The following is a 25,725-nucleotide window of genomic DNA, read 5'->3' on the forward strand; positions in this document are numbered from 1 at the left end:
AGAAAAGTTTTTTGGTGTGTGTTTTTAATACATAAGATCAAGGATTTTAGTTTATTTGATTTTTCTTCATGGAAATATTACCATTTTTTTAATACTAGATTTCATTTTTCCTGGTGGTTATTGAAGATATAGGAGGCAATCAATGGAACAGGTAGATCTACTGTGAAAGAAATGTTGCTCAACATGCAAAAGCATATAAAATAATAGGCTCCCTGGAAACTCTTCTAGTGCTTACAGCTGAGTGTTGTGTTTCTCCCTGGTGCTTGAATGCAAATAATATTTAAATGTCAGTTTTCAGTAACATTTCCATGGCAGCAGAAGGATTGGGTTACCAAATACATACTTTCATCTTCACCTTGTTCCTTTCAATGTTTGCTGCCATCCCTGATCTTCTGATTTTTTGGTTAGAATGTGGTTGCTGACTCTTGCAGCTGTTTTGCAAGATATAACCAGTTGCAGACATCAGATATGTAACCTTTACCGATAACCTGTTCTTAGCAGCTGATATAGTAATCTGACTGATGACATGGAGTTTGCATTTTGAACTCTGTTCAGGAGGAATCATAAGCCAGTTTTTCCTACTTCTATTTGATTGTCATGAATAGTTTCTTTAGCTTTGTCCTGTTTAAAGAGATTTTTGTAGTTGGTCTATCTCTTGTTTGCCACTAATAAGCTTTATATACAGTGACATTTGAGTGCCCTGAAAAAAATTTTTTATCCTAAAGCTTTCTCATGAATTAACAGATAGTATTACCCTTGCTTTCCTTGATGATGGTGAGGGAAGTATTAAGAATCAATCCCAATATTGCAAGAGGCAATAGCTATAAACCTGTTGCCATCCAGGCCTTCACCTGAAACCCAAGGCCTTCATCTCTACCTTTGGGCCAGCCTGAAGGCTGATAAATTGCTAAAGAAAATACTCCCATGAGTCTAGCAAGGTTGTTTGGCCTATTGACAGCCGTTAAGGAAGAGTGTGACAGATATATCAACACCAGTGGAGAATCCTCCACTGGTGTTCTTTCAGCAATGATTTCCAGAAGCATCAGGGACACTGTGTATGAATTGGGCTTTGTAAATGGCCAAACAATCAAAAAGAGTAGCCTTTTGACTCAAGATTTTGCATGGAGTCTATGTACAATAGATCCAGTTCATCTCTGCTTTGTTCTTGTTTGACCAATATGTAGTTTTGTTCAGGCTTTTTTTTTTTTTTGTGGTCTTAACAGTGTTCTTTCCAGGAATATGAGCAAAAAAGAAAAAGGAATGTCCATAAACTGTGAGGACTACTTTTACTACAGCTTTTACTACTAGCTCTAGCCCTTCTGTCTAAATCACAGCAAGCTGAAATAACATGAATATGAATCACAAAGAGATCTTTCAAGTGTAGTACTACTGCTATGTTGGCAGCATTTGGAACAATGTACAGGTCTCTCAGTCCTGTATTTCTGTTTGCAAGTCTTGACTCTTTATAATCATAGAAGTGCTGTAGTAAAGATACCATGAAGGATTGTCTCTTCCTGACACTTGTACAGTAGCACAGCATTTCTATTCAGAAAGATAGAATGGGGACACTGTTTTCATTTGCTTTCTAGCAGAGCTGTGCATGGTTTAAATAGAGCAGACTGCCACTCTTCTGCTGATAAGGCACAGGCATTACAATTTCCCATAGTATTATTTTGCCAGTTAGTACAATACTCCATTATTGTTTTTATCATTGTGATCATTAATGCCCATACAATGCTGTGAGCTCTCAAGTTTTGTATATCTCATCCATTAGGAATGTTATGAGAATGCATTTTCTCTGGTACATCAAGCAAATCCATTGTTGGATTGCTTGAGGTACCAGAGAAACATAAGTCTAAAGAATAGGGAGAAAAACAAGCTAACCTGCTGTTAGCTTTTTCTTTGTTTTTCTGAGTATTTTGAAGGGGCAAACCAGTAGAGAGTCATGTTAACAATAGGACCAGTCTTAAGTCTGCTTGTGTAATTTTGGACCAAAACACCTAAATATCTTTTTATTAAAATTTTTCCCCACTTTATTAGCTATGTACTGTGTGCTATTTATCTTACATACTTAGATAGTTACTTAGCAGCTGCTTGCCTCAGAAGAAGTAATTGGTTTTGCATGTTTTCTTCAGAAAGCTAGAGAAGGAAAAAGGGAGTAAAGCAGAGAACACCACTTTTTGTTAATTTTTTTGGTATTATTTGCTGCACTGAATTTTTACTTACTACATAGTAGCTTTTGCTTTTTCAAGGGCATTACGGGAGATAAGCAGGGCGCAATTTTATCCAGTTCCTGTCTGAGATTTGCATTATTTTGTAATCTGTGATGAAGTTAATGTGCATCTTAATGAGCAGGATGTTTCTTTGATGTGTTACCAATTGTATATGTGCTGAAGTTACAACAGGTTTTTTGCAGTTTATATTATTGCATGGAAGTCAAGCAGTTAGTTGCTTGAATGTTTTCTGGTTCATGATTTACATGTACACCTGTGTACATAAATACTGTATAATTTATACACATATAAAACACACTCATAGATGTGTCAATGTGTTCCAAGTGCAGTGATGCCACTATTACTCAAGACAGGCTAAGCTCCTTTTGACCTCACATTAGTTTATTTAGTTCCCTTCATGATGTTATGCACTACTGATCATTCTGGTACTAGCGGATTCATTGTTTACTTTACTCAAATTTAAAACCAAAGTCTGTCAAGTAGGCAGTCCAAACAAGCAAATGTCTAGAAGAAATATGAAGTATGTCAGAAAACTTGTCTTTGATGAAAAAATTTAATTACTCCTCTGTAGCCTACCTTGTTTCTGATAGAAGAAACTGTAGTCAGGTACATGAAGGAGAGGGCCACCAACAGTCAGAAAATAACAAAACTAAGGTTAAGACCTGCCTTCTGCTTCCTGTTTGTGCTTTCTTTTTGGTCACATAGCACATGTGGATCAACTTTGGTGTTTGAAACTAACACTGCTTTGTAGATACTCATACTCTGATTCTTGCCTTAAGCACTTGATCCAGCTGGTTAATCTTATCTGGACCTTTAGGTGTCCCTCTAAGTTTGTTGTATTCTGTCCCAAGTAGCTTGACAGTAGTATAGTGACAGACTGCTGTTTTCACTAGTCCTTTTTAAACAAGATTACTGAATTTGCCTAATAATAACCGGTTTTACAGGTCTTCTTAATTTTAATCATTCTGCTATTTGAGCTTCCTTATAGGCTGATGATCAGCAAGGCAATTCTCATGCCTATAACTGATAACAGGCACCCCTTTTTTTTTTTCTTGTCATGCTTGACAAGTAAAGCACATGGAGCTTCTCTGAATAGGACAGAAAAAAGTGATTTACTTAGTGTTATCCCTCACTCCAAATGAGGCAGAGGCAGCATCAGCCTCTCCTTCCCCCAGGGCAAGGCAGACACCAAGAGCCACATGGATGGAAACAGGTGGGCTTGGCTGCCTTCCTGTTAGCTTGTCTCTGCTTGCCAAAAGAAGCCTACCTTAGCAGGGCAGCACTGTGCTAACACCAGGCTGTTCCCCACCTCTACCAAAGGAAATGCCTCACTTGCTTGGAGACAGGAGGGAGGGGGAAACCTAATGGGTTGTGAGGTTTTATGGAGTTCAAGGTCCTTCTTAGCAGCTGTAATGTTTCTTTTTCCCACCATCAAAGTTTAGAGCTTGCTTGTGCTCATATACCACAACCTTAGCAGAGAACTGATACTGATCTTGACATGTGATGTGGCAGAGAGGCTTCATGGTTAGAGGTCCCAGTGTGTTTGCATAGCAGTTCACATGGCTGGCTGCATTCTCATTTGTCTTGTAGGTAGTGGGATGGCAGAACTCCCTGCTTTATTTAGGAGGTACCACAGAACCCTAGGTGAAAACTAAACTTGATCCAGAGCCTTCTGCTCTCCTCTCCTGTGTGATGTCACTAAGTGAGATTAATGTCTTCATCAGGCTGTTGGGAAAACTAGCTCATTTTGGTTTGCATAGTGTTTTGCATGTGAAAAAGGAAGGGCCTTTGTTTGCTGCAGGTGTATTTTCCTCCCACTCAGAATTTCTATTTCTGTTCTGAAATAGAATAAACTTTTCTCAAGAATTTTTGTGGGTCTTTTCCTTCTGAATATTTGATTTTCATCCCACATATGTTGGCATTTGAATATAAATTATTTTTTGTAAAGTTTGTGTGTTTTTACCAATTGCAGCCCTAAATAGGTGACAACAAAAAGTTTGTGCAAGGTAATGGAGGGATAAAAATTTGTAATGAAAAAAGTTTACATGTACATCTGCTTGAAATACCTATTCAAAGATGAAGAGGTATCACAAGGTATTGTCCTTGTGTCATTTGGTCATTTTTTGCTGTCTACTGCTGTGATTGATTCTTCTGAAGAAAAATTGTTCAACTTCAATAAATTTTACAGTACACAGCTATAAAAGTGTATATAAAAAATAAGCCCACCACTTCAAAGGCTAGGCAGCTGTTAGTCTGTGTGTCTTTCTCTTTCAAGATACTCAGCTGGAGAAAGGCACTTGTTTTTCCAGTACTTTTAGTTCTGGTTGCTTGGTCTTGCTTGTGATTTCTGCAGCCATTGATTGTGGTGTCTCAAAGTCTATTTGTCATGTCCTGACATTTCTCAAGGTGAAGTAGTCATCAGGGCTCCTCTTTCTGCTTTCTTGATAATACATTTCTTCTTGCCTTACTTCATCATGTGTTGACTGATGGCCTGATGGTGCTGCTCCCTGTACTCAAACTGGTGCAGTCTCATGAGAAGGGATTTGGGGGCTGGACTCAGGGGGTGATGCACCTCATCCTTGATATAAACATCTTGTCTGTGAATTGTTGTTTGCATTCATTAAGAAGCATGTAGCAGGGACTGCTGTGATATTTGGGTGTACTGTCAGAAGGCATTTGGACAGAGGTAGAACCAGTGCAGCAAAGTCTACTCTGCTGTCCACAGGAGGAATCAACAGCCACCACTGCTCTAGCTACAGCAGAATTTGCAATGGGTGAGTGCCTGCTTCTGCCAGGAAGCAGCCAGTCCCCATATTAAGATTATACCAGCTGCTGGGAGCACAATGACTCTTGGACAACAATAATTTTTACAGCTTAGGAAAGAATGCTCAGATGGTTTGTTCTCAAACATGGAAGCACATGGGTTGTGTTTATCTTTCCCAGCCCTCATCCTGTTTGGCCATCATCCACAGGGAAGATGATGTGATTGTATTTAGACTGACAATATAGTCTATAACAGGGCTACAGAACAGCTGAAGGAGTCTTTAAACATTGACAACATGGGAAAAAGAGGCATTTACCCTTGGCAATTTAAAACAAAAAGTATCTTTAAATTAGGCCAAGTATCAGGAGGATAGAGGCAGGAAACCTGTCAAACAGGGGTCTTCCAAATTGCTTGCCATTTGGGAAAAACATGTATCAGCTGTAATGTTATCTCTCCCTGGTCCTGGCCAAAGTCTCTCTTTGTGTGTACCTTCTTGTTCACAGCATAAGGCTCTAGGTATTTCCCTGTTGTGTAGCTCTGGAGTGCCTTGCAGGTTCTTCTCTTGCAAAGTTTGGTATGCTTGTGTAGCAGAATTTTTGTCTCTGTAACAAAACAAAGGATGTAAAGGATAAACATGTAAGACAGTTCTCTGGTACTGCTTTCAGATTTGAAGTACTGCATGTCAAGATAAGTGAATTTGTTCTTCCTGTGATTTATTCTTAAGATGATAAATTAGGGTTAATAAAAATTTGAGTTCTAATAGGGAAGACTTCTTTGCAAGTAGATAATTGTTTCTGAAAAGATGTCTGTAGAAGTGGAAATTATTTAAGTTCAAAGTATTATAACAAACATTAAACGCTTCTATTGTGCATCTGTCTCAGATCTATGTGGTTTGTGAAGTTGAATGTAGCTTGTGCTTGCAGATTTGGTCAGTATAGCTGACAGTTTATCCAGTAAAGAAGAAAAATCACTCCCACAGTCAGGCATATGCCTCAAAGAGATCTGTGATTAAGTGTGCATAGATATTTTCCAGTAAGTCCCTTGTTAACAAAGTAGGATTAGGGTGATATTAAAAAGCTAGGCTGTAGGTCTGCTGTAGAGAATTGGGCACACTGGAGCAGCAGTGCGGGAGTGGTTTCGAGTTGAGCCTGTTATTAAACAACAGTAGATTTGAGGCAGTATTATAACTACTTTACACAAAAAGGCCATGTAGTAAATTTGAAAGAAGCTTAAAACCTCTCTGAGGAACCTACCATTCTTTTTCTTTTCTTGCACGTGTTTTCTTGTGTGTGGTAAGTATACCATGGCAATTTCTCAGAAAGTAGTTTTCTTCTGTAAAACACTAAGATTAAATTATAATGCTCTTATGATTGGAATGTTGGAATGGAAGGATATAGACTCTACGAAGGGCAGGCAGAAGAAGTGGAGGTGTCACTCTGTATGTCAGTAACCAGCTGGAGGGTGTGGAGCTACGCTTGGGGACTAAGGAGACAACCAAAAGCTTATGGGTCAGGATTAAAGGGAGGCCAGGGGCAGGTAACTTTATGGTGGGGTTTGCTACAGGGAGTCCAACTAGGAGGCTGTACAAGAAAATTGGAGGGGCTTTATTTATAAAGGCATGTAGTGATTGGACAAGTGGGAATGGCTTCAAACTGAAAAAGAATTGATTTAGATACCAGGATGGAATTCTTTACTATGATGGTGGTGGTGAGGCACTGGACAGGTTGCCCAGAGAAGTTGTGAGTACCCCATCTCTGGAACCGTTCAAGGCCACTTTGGATAGAGCTCTGAGCAACCTGGTCTAGTAGAAAGTGTCCCTGCCTATGGCAAAAGGGCTGGAACTATATGATCTGTAAGGTATGTCCCAACCTAAGCTATGCTATGATTCTGTGATTGATCCTATTACCAGATAACCATTCCTGTTAGTTTATGCGCTGAAATATTTAAAAAGGTAGCATATGATAGTTATACAAGAATCTCTCTTTCAGGAATAGGGAGGGCTCTAGCCTCGTTGTATCATTCTTCTTTTTTCAGAGAACACCCCAGATGCAGGCTGCTTGTTTTAGGAGAGTTTTTCTTTTTGAAATTGTTCAGGTTTGTCTAAATGGAAAATATTTTTAGAAAATGACATTCAGCGTGAATTTGCTATTTGGACAAAAGGAAGCGAGCTATTTTTCCTAGAGTATTAGTCTTCACCCAAGACACAGACACTCTGATTTTTTTGTAGTGAAAGAAATTCATTCTCTCTCACACATGCTTTCTCCTCCTGCCCCAGTGAGTATTGCACGCTACCTCACTGCGCTGTTCTAACTGAACCTAAAATAGGACATTGCATCATTTTACCCAAAAGATTTACAGGCAGTTTGTGTACGAGTATAAATTGTACATATTCACCAGACTGACTGCAGAATTAGCTTAGGGGAATATGCATAGAGCAGCAGAATAACCATGGTATTGGCCTGTCTTATGGAAGGAAAAGATATTACCTTCTTAGAATTAATTTTAAATCAATGTAAAGAAAAATTCCCAGTATGTACAGCATAAAAATACTACCAAATCTAGTTGATGCTGTAGTAGTTTTGGTCATCTGTATAGCCCCATCACATGAATTTTGAGCTTTGGCTTAGTGTCCTGTTAGCATAAAAGTGACCCATAGACCAAACTGTAGATTTTTAGCTACAAGACACAAAATAAGTGCTTCTCACTCAATATACATTCATATTCTTCATGCAGAAGAATCTTCTTACCCTAGAATGCAACACCCAAAGGGATCTTTGCACCTATCCTGATGTCACTTGTAACATGGGTCGCAGAATACCAACCAGCTTTTCCTGAGTCTTCATGTGGTTGAATGCGCGTTTATGTAATTATATGTGTGTGTGTGTGTATTTATGTATGATATTTTTAGATGTTCATCTAATTCTAGTTTGCAGATGATATAGAATTTGAGACCAGCAATTTAGTCTACATGTTAATATTATCCTCTTTGAAAAGATTTTCTGCTTGAGCTTTAAAAAATCTCCCTTGTTGAAAAAGCATGTCAGCCTTTCCTTGTGTTTCTGAAGAGCAGTGTAAACTCCTAGTGATTGTCTGCCCAAAGTGCAGGGTTATCTCCAAGGTTAATATTTGTGCACAATAGCAAATGCCTTTGCCTAACTGTAATATTTATTGCTACTAAATACATTGTAAAAAATTATTTCCTGGGTTTTTTTAGAACTTGGTAAATGCTAGATTTCTTATTTTTATTTTTCCCCCCTTTCAATTTTATCGGTGCATGTGTTTTGGTTTTTTAAAAATTGTTTTCCAATACCAGCGTGTGATGATTCTGCATGTAGCGCACACTTCATATGGTGATGGCTATGGCCTAGTGCCAGCACTAAAATACATTTGAAGGTTTAAGAAATAAGTCAAATGATGTAGTGATGATATACCTCACTCTTGTCATGTGTTTTTCGCCTTTCCAAATCCATGGAATGATTTAAAAATTTCCCATATGATTTGGCACTTGCATCTCACCATTAGTGTAATCAGAAGTCTACATTTTAACAAGTTCCACCTGCAGGATTATCTTTTTGTCCGCCTAACTCAAATAAAAGGTGGTATCTTGGAAAACCACTCCTTGTTTGCTGCAGTGGTAGCAATAACATGTTCTTAAAAATAAATTAGTTGTAACTTTCCCAAACCATCTCCAGGTGTTCTTAATTACATGCATTTTGTATCAAAAAATGACCTCAGGCACCAAGTGAACACATTTTTTTCTGTCAAAGTAGATGGTAGATAAGTGTTATCCCCCCCATGTAAACAGTGAAAGTCAGGATTCCTTTTTTGGAATTATGATGAGGTTTATTTGGGGTTTCATGTCAGGAGATGTAAATCAAAGCACCAACATCAGAAGTAAGCATGATTTTTTCTGGAATTCTTCTAGAAGAAAAGGAAAATCCAAAAATTTTGCTGTGGCCTGTGCAGGTTTGTTAGAGCTAAATGCAGGAGAGCAAGATTGTGTTGTGGTTTTGAAATTAGGCAAAAAATAAGCATTTTGATTCCTATATAGAGTGTGTTGATCTTTGTAACATTAAGCAAAAATATATGAAGCTCTAAAGCTGTGTCACTTCAGTAGTCACAGTACATACCTTCCTGTGTGGCACAATCCTTGATGTATAGAGGTTAGAAGTACAACACATCTTGCTGAGCTTTAAATACTGCACTGTGCTTGGCAGCTTCAGAAAGTCATTCCTTTATTAGTCATCTGTCTCTGAGGCAACAGAAAAAAAAGTGTTCCCAATTTATATAGGCAGCTTATAGTAAAACTGCTGCTGAATTGGGGTCTCAATTGATCTTTTTGAGGAAATGGATCTGGGCCAATACTCCTAAAAAATGGATGTACTTCTGCCCTTTGTCATGAGGACAGCAAATGCCTGTAGGATTCATGTGTTACCAGGTGACAGAAAAAGTTATGCATGTGTCAGAAGGGACAACAGGGATGGAAAGAGGACAGAGCAGGGATGCACAAGGAGTATGCATACACAGGGAACAATACAGGAGTAGTGCTCAGGGGAGCTAACTGGTCTCTTCTGATACACATCCATCAGAGGAATAATGAAGATGTTCCTCAGCATATTAGTTTTATACACATCAGTGTACTCCTGTAACCTTACTCCAATCTCCTGCCTTAGGTATCTAATTTTAGCTCCTGTTTTCTCTGAGAAAAGTTATGTAATAGACTTCATTTGAATGTTGTTTGGGGTGACCTACACTCCCATGTTTTTTGTTCATGCTGTAGAGTACTTTATTGCCTTAATGGAAGAACTATGAAAATACTTTCTTCCAGCATTGAATCCAGTTGCACAGAAAATTTGCAACAATTTGTCATCTTTTTCTAATTGTTTTAAAATTAATTTTACATAGTATATGATTGAATACCTAATCCTGCTTTGTTGTGTTGCTTGCACACTGCTGCATTTCTGGTACTGTAGCCAATCCTATACAAGTTGCAGTTCTTGTGTCTGCTCTCAAGAGAAGCCACAGGTACCCTGTGCATCAAATTCTCTTGCAACTGCTTTGCATTCCTCTTTCTCTACCTAAGAAGTCTCAGGGGAGTCTTGAGTGGATAGCATGTTTTATCCTCTACCTATTTTCCAGCAATATTTTGTAGCCTTGAGGCATTTCTCAGATGGTGAAGCATGAGAAGTGCACTTGGCCGTGCTGATTTTGAGAAGGCAGCAGCCAATGCCCCGTCAAGGGGAAGGGAAAGGCCATGGACACTGCTCATGCCAGGAATGAATTGTGTAGTTTCTTGGAAAATGAGAGGAAAGGGAAGCAAATTGAGTAGGCTTTGGCAATAGTCCTAAACAGGCTGAGGAGGAAAATTAGCCACATTAATGATTAATGATAGCAAAGCTCATTCAGCTTGAAAAGTACTCTTCTATAAGTGCTAAGTGCTGGCATTAAAAATGTATGCATTTTCATTTTAATCCACACTTGGCATCTGCAAATGGAGAGGAAAGGGAAGAGCCAGCAGTGTCATTATAGCAGCACTAATACCTCACCACAGCTGAAATCACAGTTTGCCAAGACACACAGCCTAGGGTCTGGGTCTTGCAGAGCTCAGCCTGTTGTGCTTAGTGATATGGGTTCTCCTAAAGTGTTCCACCACCTGCCCTGCAGAGCTCTGAGCAAAGGCTTGGAAACCTTCTGCGAGTCAACATCTACTAAATGAGCAGTTGTCCTCATTAAACCCCTACTGAGGAAGACAAAGACTGTGTAGTCTGTTACACATGGATTTCTTTGCACAATTAAAAATGTTATAAATATCAATTATCTGATCTGGTTTTTTTTTCCAAAAAATTGACCCGCTTTCTCTAATGTGTGGAAGACACAGGGAGCTCTAACAGAAATGATTTGTTGTGCGATCAAGGTGGTGGCAACTTGCCACCAGAAATGCTTTGGACCAGAGCACCTGAGATTGTGTGGGCAGGAAGTACAGTCTTTGCTGCAGTCAAGCTGCGAGAGGTAAAATCTAGAATAATTTGGTAACAGAGGTGTCTGAAGGGAGACGAATAGACAAATAGAGAGGCAGAAGAGAAAGAGATCAGGTTTGGTGTCTGAACTTTACCAGCTACAAGCCACATGCATGAGGGTTAGCCTGGAAGGTGCTTGTTGATGGGCTATTTGATTGCACAGGGTGAAGGAAGAAGCAGTTTGGAAGAAGTAGTTTTGTGTTCTGACCTGAAGTTAGGCACACCAGCCTTGGCACCATCAATGCAGCCCTTTGCTTTCCTAGGCTGGTGGTTAGTCAGCAGCTGCATACCTTTAGCAAATGCCTGGAAATGGTGACTGAAATCCTTGTTTTGCCAGTTTGCTGCAGAGTGTGTAATCCTTCTTGCCTCCCACACAGCTGTATGCTGAGCTGGTGTTATATCTTTATTTCACTCTGCTGTTGGTCTAGCCTCACTCTTTATTCACACATCTGCAAGCAGAGAGTTAGGGACCTCGTTCTGTAATTGTCTCCAGTTTGCTTATGCCAGCTGAGCACATGGGCAGGGTGAGAACATCACAGGGTGCCCCATCCACTGGGAAGCAGACCCTCGTCTGCTCTTTTTGTGTAGGGCTGGGCTGGTAGAAGCTGCATGGTAGCAGCAGAAAGCAGGATCTCTTCATCACTCCTCTGTCTTTCCAGTAGACATCTATGCATTAGCTCTCAGCTTGATGTAAGAAATATGGAGGTGGAGGGGAGTTGTTGCTCATCAAGAATAACAAGGTCTAATTTTAATTTGCCCTTGGTCAAAAAGATACACTTTTCTTCTCTGCTTTGTTGACAGCCGTGCTGTGCACTGCTGTGCTGGAGGCTACATTTGCAGTTATGAGTTAGGTAAAATGCTGTGGTTGCTAGGGGAGAAAAGTATTAGTATTACCAATATTTATTATTTGGTCCCCATGGAAACTATAGTTCTTCAGGGAGTCCTAATTCTCACATTTTTCCTTTCTGTGGAAGTTACTTCTTTAACCATGAAGTTCAGATAGTTGTTTTCCAAGAATAGGTGTCAAGATACTCTACTTCCTTTGTGTTCTAGTATGCTTGACAGATGCCTGTCTATGGGGAATTATTGCTTACTAAGATATGTTGTGGCTTCCAGTCGCACATTTCTTTAGAGTGTGGTTAATCTAATTGTATCATGGAGGTGTTTTATTGTTTTTTCCGCCTCTGCATCCTCTTTGATTTGTTCTTTTCCCCATTGTTATTTTGTAATTTGCTGCATATTTTAAATTGATGAACAGCTATTTGGTTAATTTTGGTTTAAGCGGTCTTAGAAGTTTTTTTTTCAATCTGAATGATTCTGTAGTTTTAGTGGGGAAAAGAACTTTGTTTTCTACTTAGAGGTATAACTGTGGCAAAAGCTATGAATGTGGCTCATGGCTATAAAACAGACACGTTTTTTTCAAAGTTTGAGTTCTTCAGATTTTCAGACTAAAGCTGTTAAAATACTGAGTGATTTAACCTTGGCAGAATAGCTAACTCAGTGTTTGGCTCTCTTATAGTGCCTAAAACAGTATGTGGAACTTCTGATCAAAGAAGGTCTAGAAACAGCAATCAGCTGCCCTGATGCTGCCTGCCCAAAGCGAGGTCATCTCCAAGAAAATGAGGTACACTCTTCCTGCAAAGAGAGTGTTTTATTTTCCTTACAGGATGTTTAAATCTGTCTTGCTTTTTATGTTACAGCTTCATTGTTGACAACATATGCTTTTATTAATTCTTCAAAGGTCAAATACTCTGTTTAACAGATTCTTACTGTTCCTAATTGGAATTTTTTCTTCTTTTCCTTTTTTCAACAGATTGAGTGCATGGTTGCGTCAGAAATCATGCAAAGGTATAAGAAGCTACAGTTTGAAAGAGGTAACACATGTTAACACTACCCATTGAAGGCTGTGATAACGGGTTTGTTCCAGAGCAGTCCCATAAATCAGAATCTGCATATGTTCTTGCAGTAGCATTGTGTGTTAATTGCTTGGTCATCATAAAGAAAAACCCCAAAACCTAAAAAGTAATTGCTACTGTTCTTGCCTGCATGATTCCCAGAACTGCAGCACTCTGGGAATAAACTAAGGAAAGAAAATTGCTATGTATTATATTCCTAAATAACTAAGGGAGGGAGTGACTTCTATTTTGAGCTTTGCTGTTTAAGTTGACTACTAGTATTGTAGGGGCTGGAGAAGAATACTGACCTGTTTCACAGAGCCAAGATTATTTCCTGGGTTAGCATTTGGTACAGAATTAATGAGCAAGTGTGTAAGACACAAATGCTTTAAGAGCATAAGCTGACTGTGTGCCTATGGAGATATGAAATGGTGTGGCCATAGAGAATTTACAGTAAAGTTTTGCTGGGGGCAGGAACCAGCTTAGAAACCACTGCAATCATTGGTAGGTTTTTATTGCCTTCACTGGGCTTTGAAACATGAAATGAGTTACCTGTACTGAGTATCCAAAAAGAGATGAAACTGTATCTTATGCTGTTGTTAAGCATGCTGTTCCATTAGGGTAGAGGTCAACTTTAAATAGCTTCCTACTGGGCAAGGTATTGTAAAAACACTTTCTGGTAGGTTTAACTGCATAGTATACGCTGTATTGAACTTCAAGTACAACTGAGAAAAATACATCTCATTCTCAGAACAAGTTGGGTCAGTGAATGAAAGTGGGCAATTAATTGAGACTCATGGAACTCACTTTGGTTTGGTGCCTGTTTGCAAAGCAGGCCAGGTTTATGTCAGTGTGGGTCATATAAATTAAAAAGCTCCTTTTGAAAATTTGTGTCTTCAAATGCCCTGCCAGTCAACCTCAGCTGAAATGCATTGTTATGGAAGGCTGATCTTGTATCCGCCTTTGAATTTGGTTCTTTATGTCCCTTTGCAGAAGTGCTTTTGGATCCATGCCGGACTTGGTGTCCATCCTCTACGTGCCAGGCAGTTTGCCAGCTCCAGGAATCAAGCCCACAGGACCCTCAGCTGGTCCAGTGCAAAGTGTGTGACATTGAGTTCTGCTCTGCTTGCAAATCTAATTGGCATCCAGGTCAAGGCTGTCAAGAGAACATGCCAATCTCTTTTCTTCCAGGAGAAACAAGGTAAGATATTGCAAAAGATTAAGTATTTAGAAGCTGAAAACTCAAAGAGGCATTTTCCTGATGTTTTGTTCTAAAGCTGTTTCCTTCACTTAGTTGTTCCTATTCTTTTTATGCTGTATTCTAAAACTGAACAGCTCTTGGCAGCCTCACTCTTTGCCAGCATTCCCAGCAAAGCACAAAAGAGCTGCTTGAGCCTTTGGCCTTTTGCCCCAGTGGGAAAAGTATGACATCCAGGCAGCTCATCAGCTTCACTTGAGAGATGATTTTGTTACTACTGCTCTCCTGGACAATGTGAGAGTTGCTAACATCATGCCAGACAGTGATTTTTAGGATGCCCTGTCAATCATCCCCTCTGCTGCACATTTGCCATATGATCTTAAGTTCTGTTTCAAGTGGTCTCTGGTGGCAAACTGCAGCCACCGAATAAGAAAGACCATTGTGCATGTGTTCCACTTCGTGTCTGGGCTTTTTCAAAGATTGTGTTGCACTCTAAGGCATCATTACAGCCCTGTCCAGTTTTGGAGTTAGTTACTCATACCTTGTCTTCTTTCAAGCTTTGCTGTAACAGCTGACTAGCTAGGATGCTGTCATGAGTTCGTGATCAAATACACTAACTTTGGCACATGCTTTTTTGTGTGTGTGTGACAAGAACTGAAGGTTGCTAAATTTCATGGCAAGGTAACAAACTATCTACTTTTGCTTAGTGTTTTGGTTGCTTTTAGTTTTTATACCATGTTTAATTTTTTCACTCTACCAAGTAAAAGTAAAAATTGGGTTTTTTTTTGTTCTGGAGCATAATGTGCCTGTTAGCAGCATTAGGCGTTTCATATACATTTTACGTATACAATGCATTTTTTTCTAGTTCAGTCACCCCTAGAGTTAATAATTAGTGCATGTCCTTTTATCCTGCTATTGGGCAAATCAATCAATCAATCATCAGTCCTGTTTTGCAGCAAATTGTTGATTCTCCATCCATCATTCTTGTATCTCACAATGGCAGTAGCTGCAGGATTTGGCATTTAAGGTACATTTTAGTTGTTAGTGAGCATAAAACCTGCATACAGTAGAAAGCTACCCAAGGGAAATAAAAATTTTTCTACTGTTTCAACAGACCTCGGTGTTGTGCTGATTGTATCAGGGGATATCTGTTGTTTTGCACACTTGTGCAAGAACAGTCAGTGGCGACCCTAACTCATGAACAGTGACTTATTAGGAATCTGTCTACAGAGACAAAGTTTAACTGAAAGAGCAGCATGCATCCAAAATGTTACTGCTCTTGATTTGGAGGGAAACTCTTAGGCAGGGTGCTTAAGGAAGACACAGACAAGTCCTCTGTCCCTCTGGTGCCCCAGTCCAAAGGAGTGTGGTCTGGCGTTATTGTGCAATCAGGGATTGTTTCTTCATCCGAGAAAGAAAGGAGAGAAAAGGAAAATAATCTAGATGTACAAAATATTTAGGTGTGAGCTACCTGCTGCTCATCTGGTAAGTTACAGGAGAAAACTCTTTAATATCTGTTAGTATCACTACATAACAAAAAAGCTGGTTTTTGCATGATTAAGAAAATGTCCTACCTTTATGTAGGCACTCTAGTCATTAGCATATTTCTAAAGATATAGTTGAAAAGTAGTGCACAGCATAATATCTGAATAATAAAACCACTTGAATTCCTAAATCTCTAGTAATTTCTCTTTTTTTTTTTTAAGCAAAAAAAGCAGGCTTGCCTTCATAGCACAGTTCTTAGACAGTCTTTTCTAAACTGAATGTGGTCATGCATTTTACTAATTTCTCACTCTCTCCCACAGTTCAGTTTTCAAAATGGAAGATGATGATGCTCCGATCAAACGCTGTCCAAAGTGTAAAGTTTACATTGAACGAGATGAAGGCTGTGCCCAAATGATGTGTAAGAATTGCAAACATGCCTTTTGCTGGTACTGTCTGGAATCTCTTGATGTGAGTACACGCTGTGCACTCTTGGCTCTCAGAAGCTTAGGAGTTCATTGCTTTGCCATCCAGCTATCTCTTTAATCAGTTAAATAAATAGCTCACTAGCTTCTGGCTACAACTTACCAGAGCTGGTGCTGGGAATTTGGTAGGATTTGTATCTTCTGTTTTACTTGTCTGACCTGTGTGAATTTAGCATTTGGTCTGAGTCAGTAAATAATTATTAAAAAGTAAAATCTTAATGACAGTGATTTGTTTGCAATCTTTACATGGCTCCTAACTTGGGGAAGGGTGTTGCTTTTTTTTTTCACTGATGACTTTTCAATGTTGCCTTTCTTGAAGGCATTACAGTATGAGACTAGCAATGCTCTTAGTCTGAGGATGTTTAACAAACTAGATGTGGTATGTCACTAGCAGTCTAATTTGTTTACCATTCATTGTATTCTGTGGGACAAGAAATAGCTCTGACATAGGAGAAGGAATACAGTGTTCTCCCAACAGCAGGAATTTATTGGTCTATAAGCTGCTACTGTCATATGTTTATATTTTTTTAAAAATCAGCCTGTTATCATGCCCACAGATCAGAGTATATACAATACACAACATCTGTTTCCATGTCATCAGTATTACTTTATAACTTTGTTAACAATAGCAAAGGAAATTAGGTTCCTGAGAGCTACTCCAACTATTCAAATCTTGTGGTTGTTCCATTTGAATACTTTACTAACAATCCTGAAGTCACAGGCTTCTCACATGCTTTCACAGATAAAAAAAGCAGTGTTGCCTTAGAACTAGGCCTGATATCTTGTCTGGTTTGTGAGAGGCTGATAGAACTGATAGGGATATAATATCTCAAAAATCTGTTTTGTCATTCTGTTCTTCAGCTAGATTAAGGAATCAGCTTTGGGAAGTCTGCAGGACAAGAAGTGATCTTCCTTTGCTCTTGCTATATGTGTGCAAAATACATGCAGTGGTCAGCTTATCTTCTTGGATTCTCTTGCTAAACTTCATGCTAGCATTTAAATATGTAGCTTGAGACCCTTTGGGAGAAGAATTTGTTATGTATCTATAACGCACACCAAACAAACCTGCGTGTGAAGACACCTAACTATAAACAAAGCACTTTGGAAAGGTTGGACATGGCCATATCCACTTGCTTTTATCTTCCTGTGTGATTCCTGAGTTTAAGTTGTCAGAATATAGTGTTCTGTAACTTGAAGAACTTCTGTTTATTGCCTACCTTCTCATTTAATATTTCTAGGATGATTTTCTCCTTATACATTATGACAAAGGACCTTGTCGAAACAAGCTGGGGCACTCCAGGGCATCTGTTATCTGGCACAGGACACAGGTAAAGCTCACATCTTTGAAAGCTCTCTACAGGTCTACTACTGTCATAGTGTCTCATTTTAACTTCTGTGCCAAATGGTAAGTGATTTTTGTAGCAGATAAAAAGAGGGCAGTAGCTTGGAGTGGAACAATTAGTTCTCCTAGAGAAGGGCCCTCCTTGGCAAAATGCCACTGAGAACCAGAAAAGGTATGTTTGCAGAGCCAGTTCAGTGCCAGTCCAGATTGTTCTCACTGAACTTGCAAGATGAACTAGATTGCCACTGTCAGTATTATTTACAAGGAAGCTCTTTCTGCAAGGCAGTTTTAGCTCTGGATCCAGAACTGGAAAGCAATTAACCTGAGTACAGACATTATCTTGCTATGGTGTCTCTCTGACTCTTTCCTGTTGGTTGGATAGAAATAACCCTGAGGGTTTATCAGCAGTTTCAAACACAGATTCAAACTGATAATTGCAGAGAGTGTGGGAATACCTCTTGTAGTCTAGATTCAGTGTTGCTTGACTCAGCAAGAATGCTTGTAATAAAAGAGCTCTCTGCAGCACTTTGATGCATGCAGTATAAATGCTAATGTGTGACTTGGTCCAATCCACCTCCTTTACAGTCAGAGATAGGGGGCACATCTGCGTTATCTGAGTCATCTCTTCCTAAATTAACTGTGTGCCTGGAAAAAGCTACCTTTGAGATGAGGTACTTCATTCTTGAAGTACAGATTTCTTTCCATGTGAGCATAAACCCCAAGTCCATAGAATAATCATCAAGTCTGAATAAACAGCTAAACTGAAATAAAAGAAGGATCTCACCTTTCTCCTTTCACCCACACCATGGGGTGTCTGAGCTGTGGACTGGCTTTTGCTTGGATTAGCCAATGGTATCTCAGGAGGTGTGTGGGTACATGAAGTTTACTTGATAAACCTGTAGTATAAAGTGATTAATCTGATATTTGGAATCTGTTCTAAGCCATTGCAGTTTGTACAAATGTGTTTGATATATGGAATGTTTGATCTGGTTATTGTTGAGAAAGAAGGTGATAATTCACTTCTAGTCAGGATGTAATTCTGCTAAACCCACTGAAGCCAAATCAACACTGCAATTGTTTCCTTATGTTAGCTTTGAGTAAGTTGTTAAGGTTCTTCTTAGATTTATCCAAAGCAAATTGAGGTGAGTCTTTGGTTTGTTGTTTGTGGGTTTAAAAAAATATTTGTTTTGGCCAGAGAAAATGGCTTGATGCCTAGTAGGGCAGCAATTTCTTCAGAAGCAAAAGAACCAAGGAAAAAGTAAGTAATACTCAGCAGGCAGTTTTACTCAAAAATAAACAACACCCCCCATCACACACACACACACACACACAAAGCCACATCAAAAAACAAAAACAGCAAAACAAAAAAAACCTGAAACTTGATGATTTCTTTGATGGCATATTGAGGTTGAAAGGAAGGTGTAAATAGATGTTTTGTAATTATTACCAGTAGTCAGTCTGGTCCATTGAATTGCCAGCTTCTAGCTTGTCTGACCAGTGCACTCAGCCTGGGTTGCAAAGAGCAGCATGGCTATAGCTGGCACCTCATGTTTTTTAAAGATGAGAATTTAGTTTCTGGGAAATAAATGCAAAGATTAGTAGAAGTTGCATCAGATTGTCAGCACCACCAAACAAAAAGAGAATGGGTTATGAAACGTACCCACCTCTGAAGCTGAAAAAGAAAGGAACGTCTAGGGGGAGGCAGCGGGGGCTCCCAGTGGCCGGGCAGCCCAGGCGGGTGCCGGTCCCGCCGGGCCGGGCGGGTGCGCGCCCGGAGCGCTGTCCCACAGCGCCATCTCCCGCGGCTGCCGGGAGAGCTCGGCGGCCGCACGGCCCACAGCCCTGTGCAAGATCATCCACACCCGATTATCCGTGGCCAGCAAATTGCTCCTGCATCGTCCCATCTATACCGTGGCTAATTTAATGTTTGCCAGCTAATTGAAGTGGCGTATCTAGCCCTGACTAGAAGAATCCGTAATGAGTGCTGCACTCTAATTTCATTTTGCCTTTTGCTGTGAGGTTTTGCTATTGCATTAGCATTCCACTCTTGCCATCGTTATTCAAAATTATTCACAGACACTCTCATGTGAATAAATCTAAATTATTCTCCTAAATAATTTGTGGGCATATCATTGCAGCATTGCTCTTACAGTTGCCTGTGGCAAATGGGAAACTTTCTCAGGTGATGAAGCTCAACTTGAATGTTTCTTAAATAATTTTCCAAATTTAAGCTCTGTAGAAATTAACTGCTTTGTCACACTGACCAGTTAGATAATCTGTGATCCTCTGCTCATGCTGGAAAGGAGGTGATCAATAAATGTAAGTGAAAAAGATGCACTTAGAGTTACATCATTTGCCCTGAAGCAGCAGCATGAGCTCAGGTGTGACTGCAAAAAGCCTTTGCATATGCAAAGTCTTCCTATAGCCCTTGATGTTAGTAATCTGTGACTGAAATTCCCAAGCTTGAGTGCATGCTGGTGGGACACTGTGGGATTCTTCCCAGATTCTCTGAAAACCGCCAACACCTTGACTAATTCTTCTTGAAGCTTTCTCCAGAAAAAAAGGGAGCACCTGAAAGTGGAAGTCTTTTTTTGTAGCCTTGATTTCAATATTTAGTATTTAGGATTGGTCTAGAAAAGAAGTAGTGATTTGCTTCATTAGTTGTTTGAGATATAAGAAAACTCAAAAAGGCAAATAGCCCTTTCCATCACCTTGTGTGATAAAACAGGGTTCTGTGGCACAGTTCTGACAGGAGCCACAACACATGAACATTCACACTACTTTCACTCATGTTTTCTGGTCACAGGAGCTGACTGTAGTATACACATGGGGAGTTCTGGCTCTGATAAGGTCAGTGGCATTTGCTGAGCTGTTTGTGATAGAACAGATGATGCAGTGGTGTAGCAGACACAGAATCCAGGCAATGCTGTCCTGACACAATGCTATCCCTTTCTCTTACAGGTGGTAGGCATTTTTGCAGGATTTGGTCTTCTACTTTTGGTGGCCTCCCCTTTTCTTCTACTTGCTACACCATTTGTTCTGTGCTGCAAGTGCAAATGTAATAAAGGAGATGATGACCCTCTACCTACCTAGACTGAGGGAAGATTGGACTCATGACAACATGTTTTGATTTTACTGTTGCTGTTATGTTTCCTTCTTGCACTTACATTGCTGTAGCCTTACTTGTCCCATTCTGCTTTTTGTTGACACAGTCTTGATTCCAGGAACTGTTGTTACTACTGTTCTGCAGATCACGTGATAACAGACAAGGAGGGTAATAGAAGGCAAGTTTGGTGCTAAAAGGAGATCACAGACCTGGGTAGCTATCTGAAATTAAGAGGTGATACTGCTAAAAATAATGCAAAAGGTTGGTGCTACCCTGCTGGTGGACTGGGGACTGTATCGAATAACATCAGCAAACTAAGCTGAAAAAGCCTACAAACTTCTGCATATCTGTTTGCTTCCAAATCTGGTGTCTTATTCCTGCATATGTTTGAGTTGACTATCATTTAAATCAGACAGTCAGCTTCGTGTGACTTTATTACACATCTGATTTTGTTAAGGCCATCACAATGGCCTTTTTAGTACCTATTTTTTTCCCAGTGGAACAAAATTAGTAAGGTGCATATAGGCCATCCTATGCCTTTCTTAGAGTTTGGGGAGGATCAGAGGGACAAAGTTAGTCCTGCTACCTTCCATGAATTTTATAAAGTCTTATAAGAAATTTGTTTGATTAAAAGCTACGTTTTAAAATTAATTGATGAAGCTGTAAGGTTGAGTGGTGACACAAAACTATTTAATCAAGTTTCTTTTAAAAATACATTGATGGTATTGCTTACCCCTGGACCACTAGTGTTTTTCTGAATTGTTATTTTTTTGCTATTGTTTAGGGTTCTGCTACACTTATAGGGCTATGTAACTTCTAATCCAGGTATCTTAATCTTTTTATAGATACATATATATATAAATATATATATATAAAATCCTATTTAAACCAAATGTGTAAATAGCTGTGCTATTGAAATATTTTGGAAATTCAGAATAGCTTGCTTCTGTCTTTAGGACAATTAATAAAAAATACAGGACTAACTGTACTGTTTAGCAGACTTTTGGGTTATCAATGAGTCTTTCCTTTTAAATACAAAAATACATCATGGTTATCCCTGTAGTTAATATGAAAATGCCTGGGATATTTGTGGACGTTGTGCTTTGCATTTAAACTACTTAGCCCATTTTCGGAGATAGTATTGTATGATATGTGGTGTATTGTGCTAATAACAATACTGTGACAAAATAAGTTTTTATTTGAGAACTAATCACTTGATAGTTTTGCAGAATTCAGTGCTCTGTTTTCAGGGTAGTAAAGTGTGCTATTCAACGTACTGCATCACTGAGGTTTCTCTTTAGAAATATTTTTTTGAAAACCATTTTGCTCTATTTTAAAGCCAACAAGAATTTGACTAATAACTTCTTGCCATGAAATGTGAAGCACCTGAAACAATGTGTATGTCTGTAATATGAAGGAAAACATACTTTTGAATTGCTTGTGGACTGAAGTTCTACTGCATTTTTTGTTCATCATTTATTTCTGCCCTTAGTAATGTACTGACGTGGATGAATATCTTAAAACCAGGATAAATTTACACTGAAAATATCTTAAGATCCTTTAATGCATCTGCTTCTGGCTGCTGTCACAGACTGGGAATATGTTTTCATAGCTAAGCCATCAAAAATTACTCTTTATTGGCTTTTGGTTTATACTGTCTATCTGTTAAATAAAAATATTGTAGGGCACAGTTTTGAAAAGGTCAATTTCTTTTTATAAAACTGTTCTCCCTTATCTTCCAAGTGTAGTGCTATCCAAATTCAAACTGTATCTAACTAACCATAGGTTTTACCTCTAGGAGCGGGAGATTGTCTGCAATTCACTTACTTGGTTTGATTTTAATAAGTTCAGCTTCTGTAATGTGAATAAAAGGACAGCTTGTTTCCAGCAAATCTGAACTCATGATATCTTCAGATTGTTTATGGCAATGCACAGTTCAGATCTTTTGTTATCTGAGTATCTTTAGTACTTTGGCTATCTTGGTTATTAAAAATTGCTTGTTAAAAAATACCTGTAGGGAAAGCTGGTAGTGCATTTGATCCCTGTTTGCCAGCTTCCAGGGGTGTGTGAAGCACGGCTGAGTTCAGCAGGCAGGGAGGTGCTTCTCTCCCTCTGACATCAGCTCAGTCCATTTCTCAGAGGGATCTCAAGACACGCCCCTGAGTTGTCCTGAGTCATAGCTTCACTGTCCAGAATTAGTGGAAACCCTTCTGCAAAGGACAGCTTCCTGAAGGTTAGCTTGAACTATGACCTTTCCTCCCTGGCCCTGTACTCCTGCTTGGCTGGAGAAAAACCCCTGGACAATAAGATGTAAAGACTTCTTGGGCTATTAATTTTCTAGCTGGGGCACTGAGGGGTTTTGCTGTATTGTGGCTGTGACTGATGACCAATTCTCCTACTGGGATCTTAGTAAACAGGAGAGATTCACTGGCCTGTGAACAGTATTGAGTGCCCTGGTATGAGGAGGTTTATTTTCTCTGTGCCTTTCTTTGAGAATTTGTCAAAATCCAGCAAAACTTGCCTTTTCCAAAGTGCTGTGCAGCCAGTTAATAATCCATGTCAGAATTAATGCATTTCCAGATTTAAAAGAAAAAAGAAAGATAAGTTATTTGCAGATACAGAAATTTTAAAATGATAATTTATAATTGATACTCACAGGTAACATTATATGCAATCAGAAAACTGTCAGTGTATCTCTGATCTCAACATACTTGAATTGCTACTGGTGATTTTTATGACAGCTCATTTAACATCCCAGCAGCTGGAACAGACTATATGCCTACATATTTTTACCAAATACCCACCCAGTCTTTTCAGGTTTGTTAAATGTCATTCCATCTGTATTCTCGGGGATTTTTTGCTTGTTTTTATGGTTGTTAATATTATTCTTATTATTATGACTATTTTTATTTTTAATGCTGATTTGGTTCCAAAGTAGCAACTTTTGGTAGTGATGTATTAAGTTCAGGGTGCTTTTATGTTACAGATTATGTTGATACTGTGACATTTAATACCCCAAAACTCAATTGTAAATACATAATTTTAAACTCTGACATTTAAACCCCCTGCCACGGGAAAGGGAATGTTTGTTTCCTTCTTTCAAATGAAAATCTGTTACAACAGCTATGGCTTTTCGGATTTGCACCAGAAAAATAAGTATCACAGCATGATTTCTACTGCATTTTTATGGTTATGCTATTTTTTAGGGGGTTTGTATTCCCACAGAATCATAGAATATTCTGATTTGAAAGGACCCACAAGGATCAAGTCCAGCTCTTGAGTGAATGGTGTGTTCGTTAATACTGTTTAATGGAGTTTGTACTGGTGCATCATCTGCATTTTCTTCTGGGGTATCATGTGGTGTCACATCTAGGGAGTGTGGAGTCCCACTCCAGAGACTGTGCATCTCCCTCGCCTTGCCATTAGTTGGGCTGAAGCCAGTCCTGAGAGAGATCAGGAGCACAGCCCACTTCATCTTCAGTGGTGGTAGTGTTGGGTTTTCCCCTGTGACATTGGCCAAGTCACTTACTGCCTTTTATCTCAGTTTGACATCTTTTAAGTGAATGAACCAGTGCTTACCTCAGGAGAGCTGTGATGACAAATTCATTGCTTTTGAGGCTCTTCAAAAGTTTGTGAATGATGAACAATTATATATAAAAGATTACTGTAGTTTTATGTTAATATTTCAGTTTTATTCATGTTGGCACTCATCCTGAAGCCTCCTACTACTGACTTTAGCATGTCAAGAATTTAGGATACTTTCCCCCACATACTAAGAAGCATGATCTTTCCTCAGATACGCTGGTGCATAAATTAGGCAAAATCCCAAATAACAGCAGACTGAATCAACTCTCAGTTTACAGCTGAGCTCCTGACATGCAGAAAACAATCAAAATTAGTGAATAGCTCTCATTTATGGAGCTGACAGAATAAAATATCCATAGGTGAGAAAAATACTAAGTGTTTTTAAAAAAAAATATTGTTACGGGCAGGAAGATTAGAATGAAGTTCTGTGCATTTCATCTGTAGGCCTTTTACTGTATAGGAATAAATATTTTTAATGCAGGCCATTATCATTCCAGTGACGTGCAGCATGCATAAACCTTTGTGCAGGTTTGCTTTTTTAAGACCAAAGTTTGTACATTTCATGTACATAATCTAAAAGCCTGAGGAAAACAAGTAAATTACAGTTGTTGATGGCAGTGATACTGAGGACATCAAAAAAGCCTGCATCAGCCCTTAATTGCTAATGCACTTGTACTAAGTAAGGCATGCTGTTTGTGTTTAGAGCCCTGTGGTCTTCATTATTGCTTTGATTTGTGTATATCTTACAAGAATTCTGGGAACATTAGGTACAGGTACATGGTACATAACTGAACCTTTCTTGATCATTTTATTATGATGTATTTTAAACTTGTATAGGGATAAGCATGAAGGAGTCATGCATATGTATAAATAATGTATTTGATCAGTGTAAAAATAGTTCTGTTGATGTATTTGAAATGTAAGTGCATTTTGTGCCACTAACACTGTGATGTATAAAGGAGCTGTTGAATGCCTTTTAATGTGGTGTTTTGTACTTTGAATCATATTGGAGAGTTTAATTTGTAATTTCAATAGATATTTTAAATGAATGTGTTTCCTGTGATTCTTCATAGTGGCTTTTCTCTGTGCTTCTCTGCCTCTTAGGCTTTTGGAGAAAGCACAGCCTGCAACCTGGAAACCTCCTGCCACAATTCTGGACATAATTGTGGTTTCTGACACACCATCTCCTCTAGCTTAGCTAGAAGAGGGAATCTGAATATCTCTAGGACACAGCTGGATCTTTGGGCTGAAGCCAGTCCTGAGAGAGATCAGGAGCACAGCCCACTTCATCTTCAGTGGTAGTAGTGTTGGGTGTGACATTGGCCAAGTCACTTACTGCCTTTTATCTAAATTTAACCATCTTTTAAGTGAATCCTTGATCCAGCTCCCGTTTGTAGTCCATGGATACTCTGGGCAGGTGGACGTGCTGCCCCAAGGATCACTCTGAGGTGTGGGTGTGTTTTTGCACCACGGTTTAGGTGCAGGTGACTGTGAGCACCTTGTACTCCCCCTTGTTGGTGTGGAAGAGAAACTTAAAAGTAATGTTGGGGTACCTGTTGCCGATTCCCCGACTTCTGGGACTCTGGGCTCTCCCAGGGGGTTCCCCTGTTGGGGGAG

At 39.2% G+C, this 25,725-nt stretch overlaps 1 protein-coding gene across 4 annotated transcripts in view; it reads left to right on the forward strand.

The window, feature by feature from the left end:
* RNF144A (ring finger protein 144A) overlaps positions 1 to 25,157 on the forward strand; it is a 62,379-nt gene extending 37,222 nt beyond the window's left edge. For all 4 annotated transcript variants that reach the window (XM_050972219.1, XM_050972221.1, XM_050972220.1 and 1 more), the window contains 6 exons: positions 12,535 to 12,639; positions 12,829 to 12,889; positions 13,904 to 14,111; positions 15,914 to 16,061; positions 17,314 to 17,403; positions 20,379 to 25,157. In XM_050972219.1, coding sequence (XP_050828176.1) covers positions 12,535 to 12,639; positions 12,829 to 12,889; positions 13,904 to 14,111; positions 15,914 to 16,061; positions 17,314 to 17,403; positions 20,379 to 20,510 — 744 coding nt within the window. In that variant the 3' untranslated portion in view covers positions 20,511 to 25,157. The remainder of the gene's footprint in view (positions 1 to 12,534; positions 12,640 to 12,828; positions 12,890 to 13,903; positions 14,112 to 15,913; positions 16,062 to 17,313; positions 17,404 to 20,378) is intronic.
* Positions 25,158 to 25,725: the final 568 nt, after the last annotated feature.

The sequence above is a fragment of the Serinus canaria genome, chromosome 3, assembly GCF_022539315.1.
Source record: "Serinus canaria isolate serCan28SL12 chromosome 3, serCan2020, whole genome shotgun sequence".
Lineage (NCBI taxonomy): Eukaryota > Metazoa > Chordata > Aves > Passeriformes > Fringillidae > Serinus > Serinus canaria.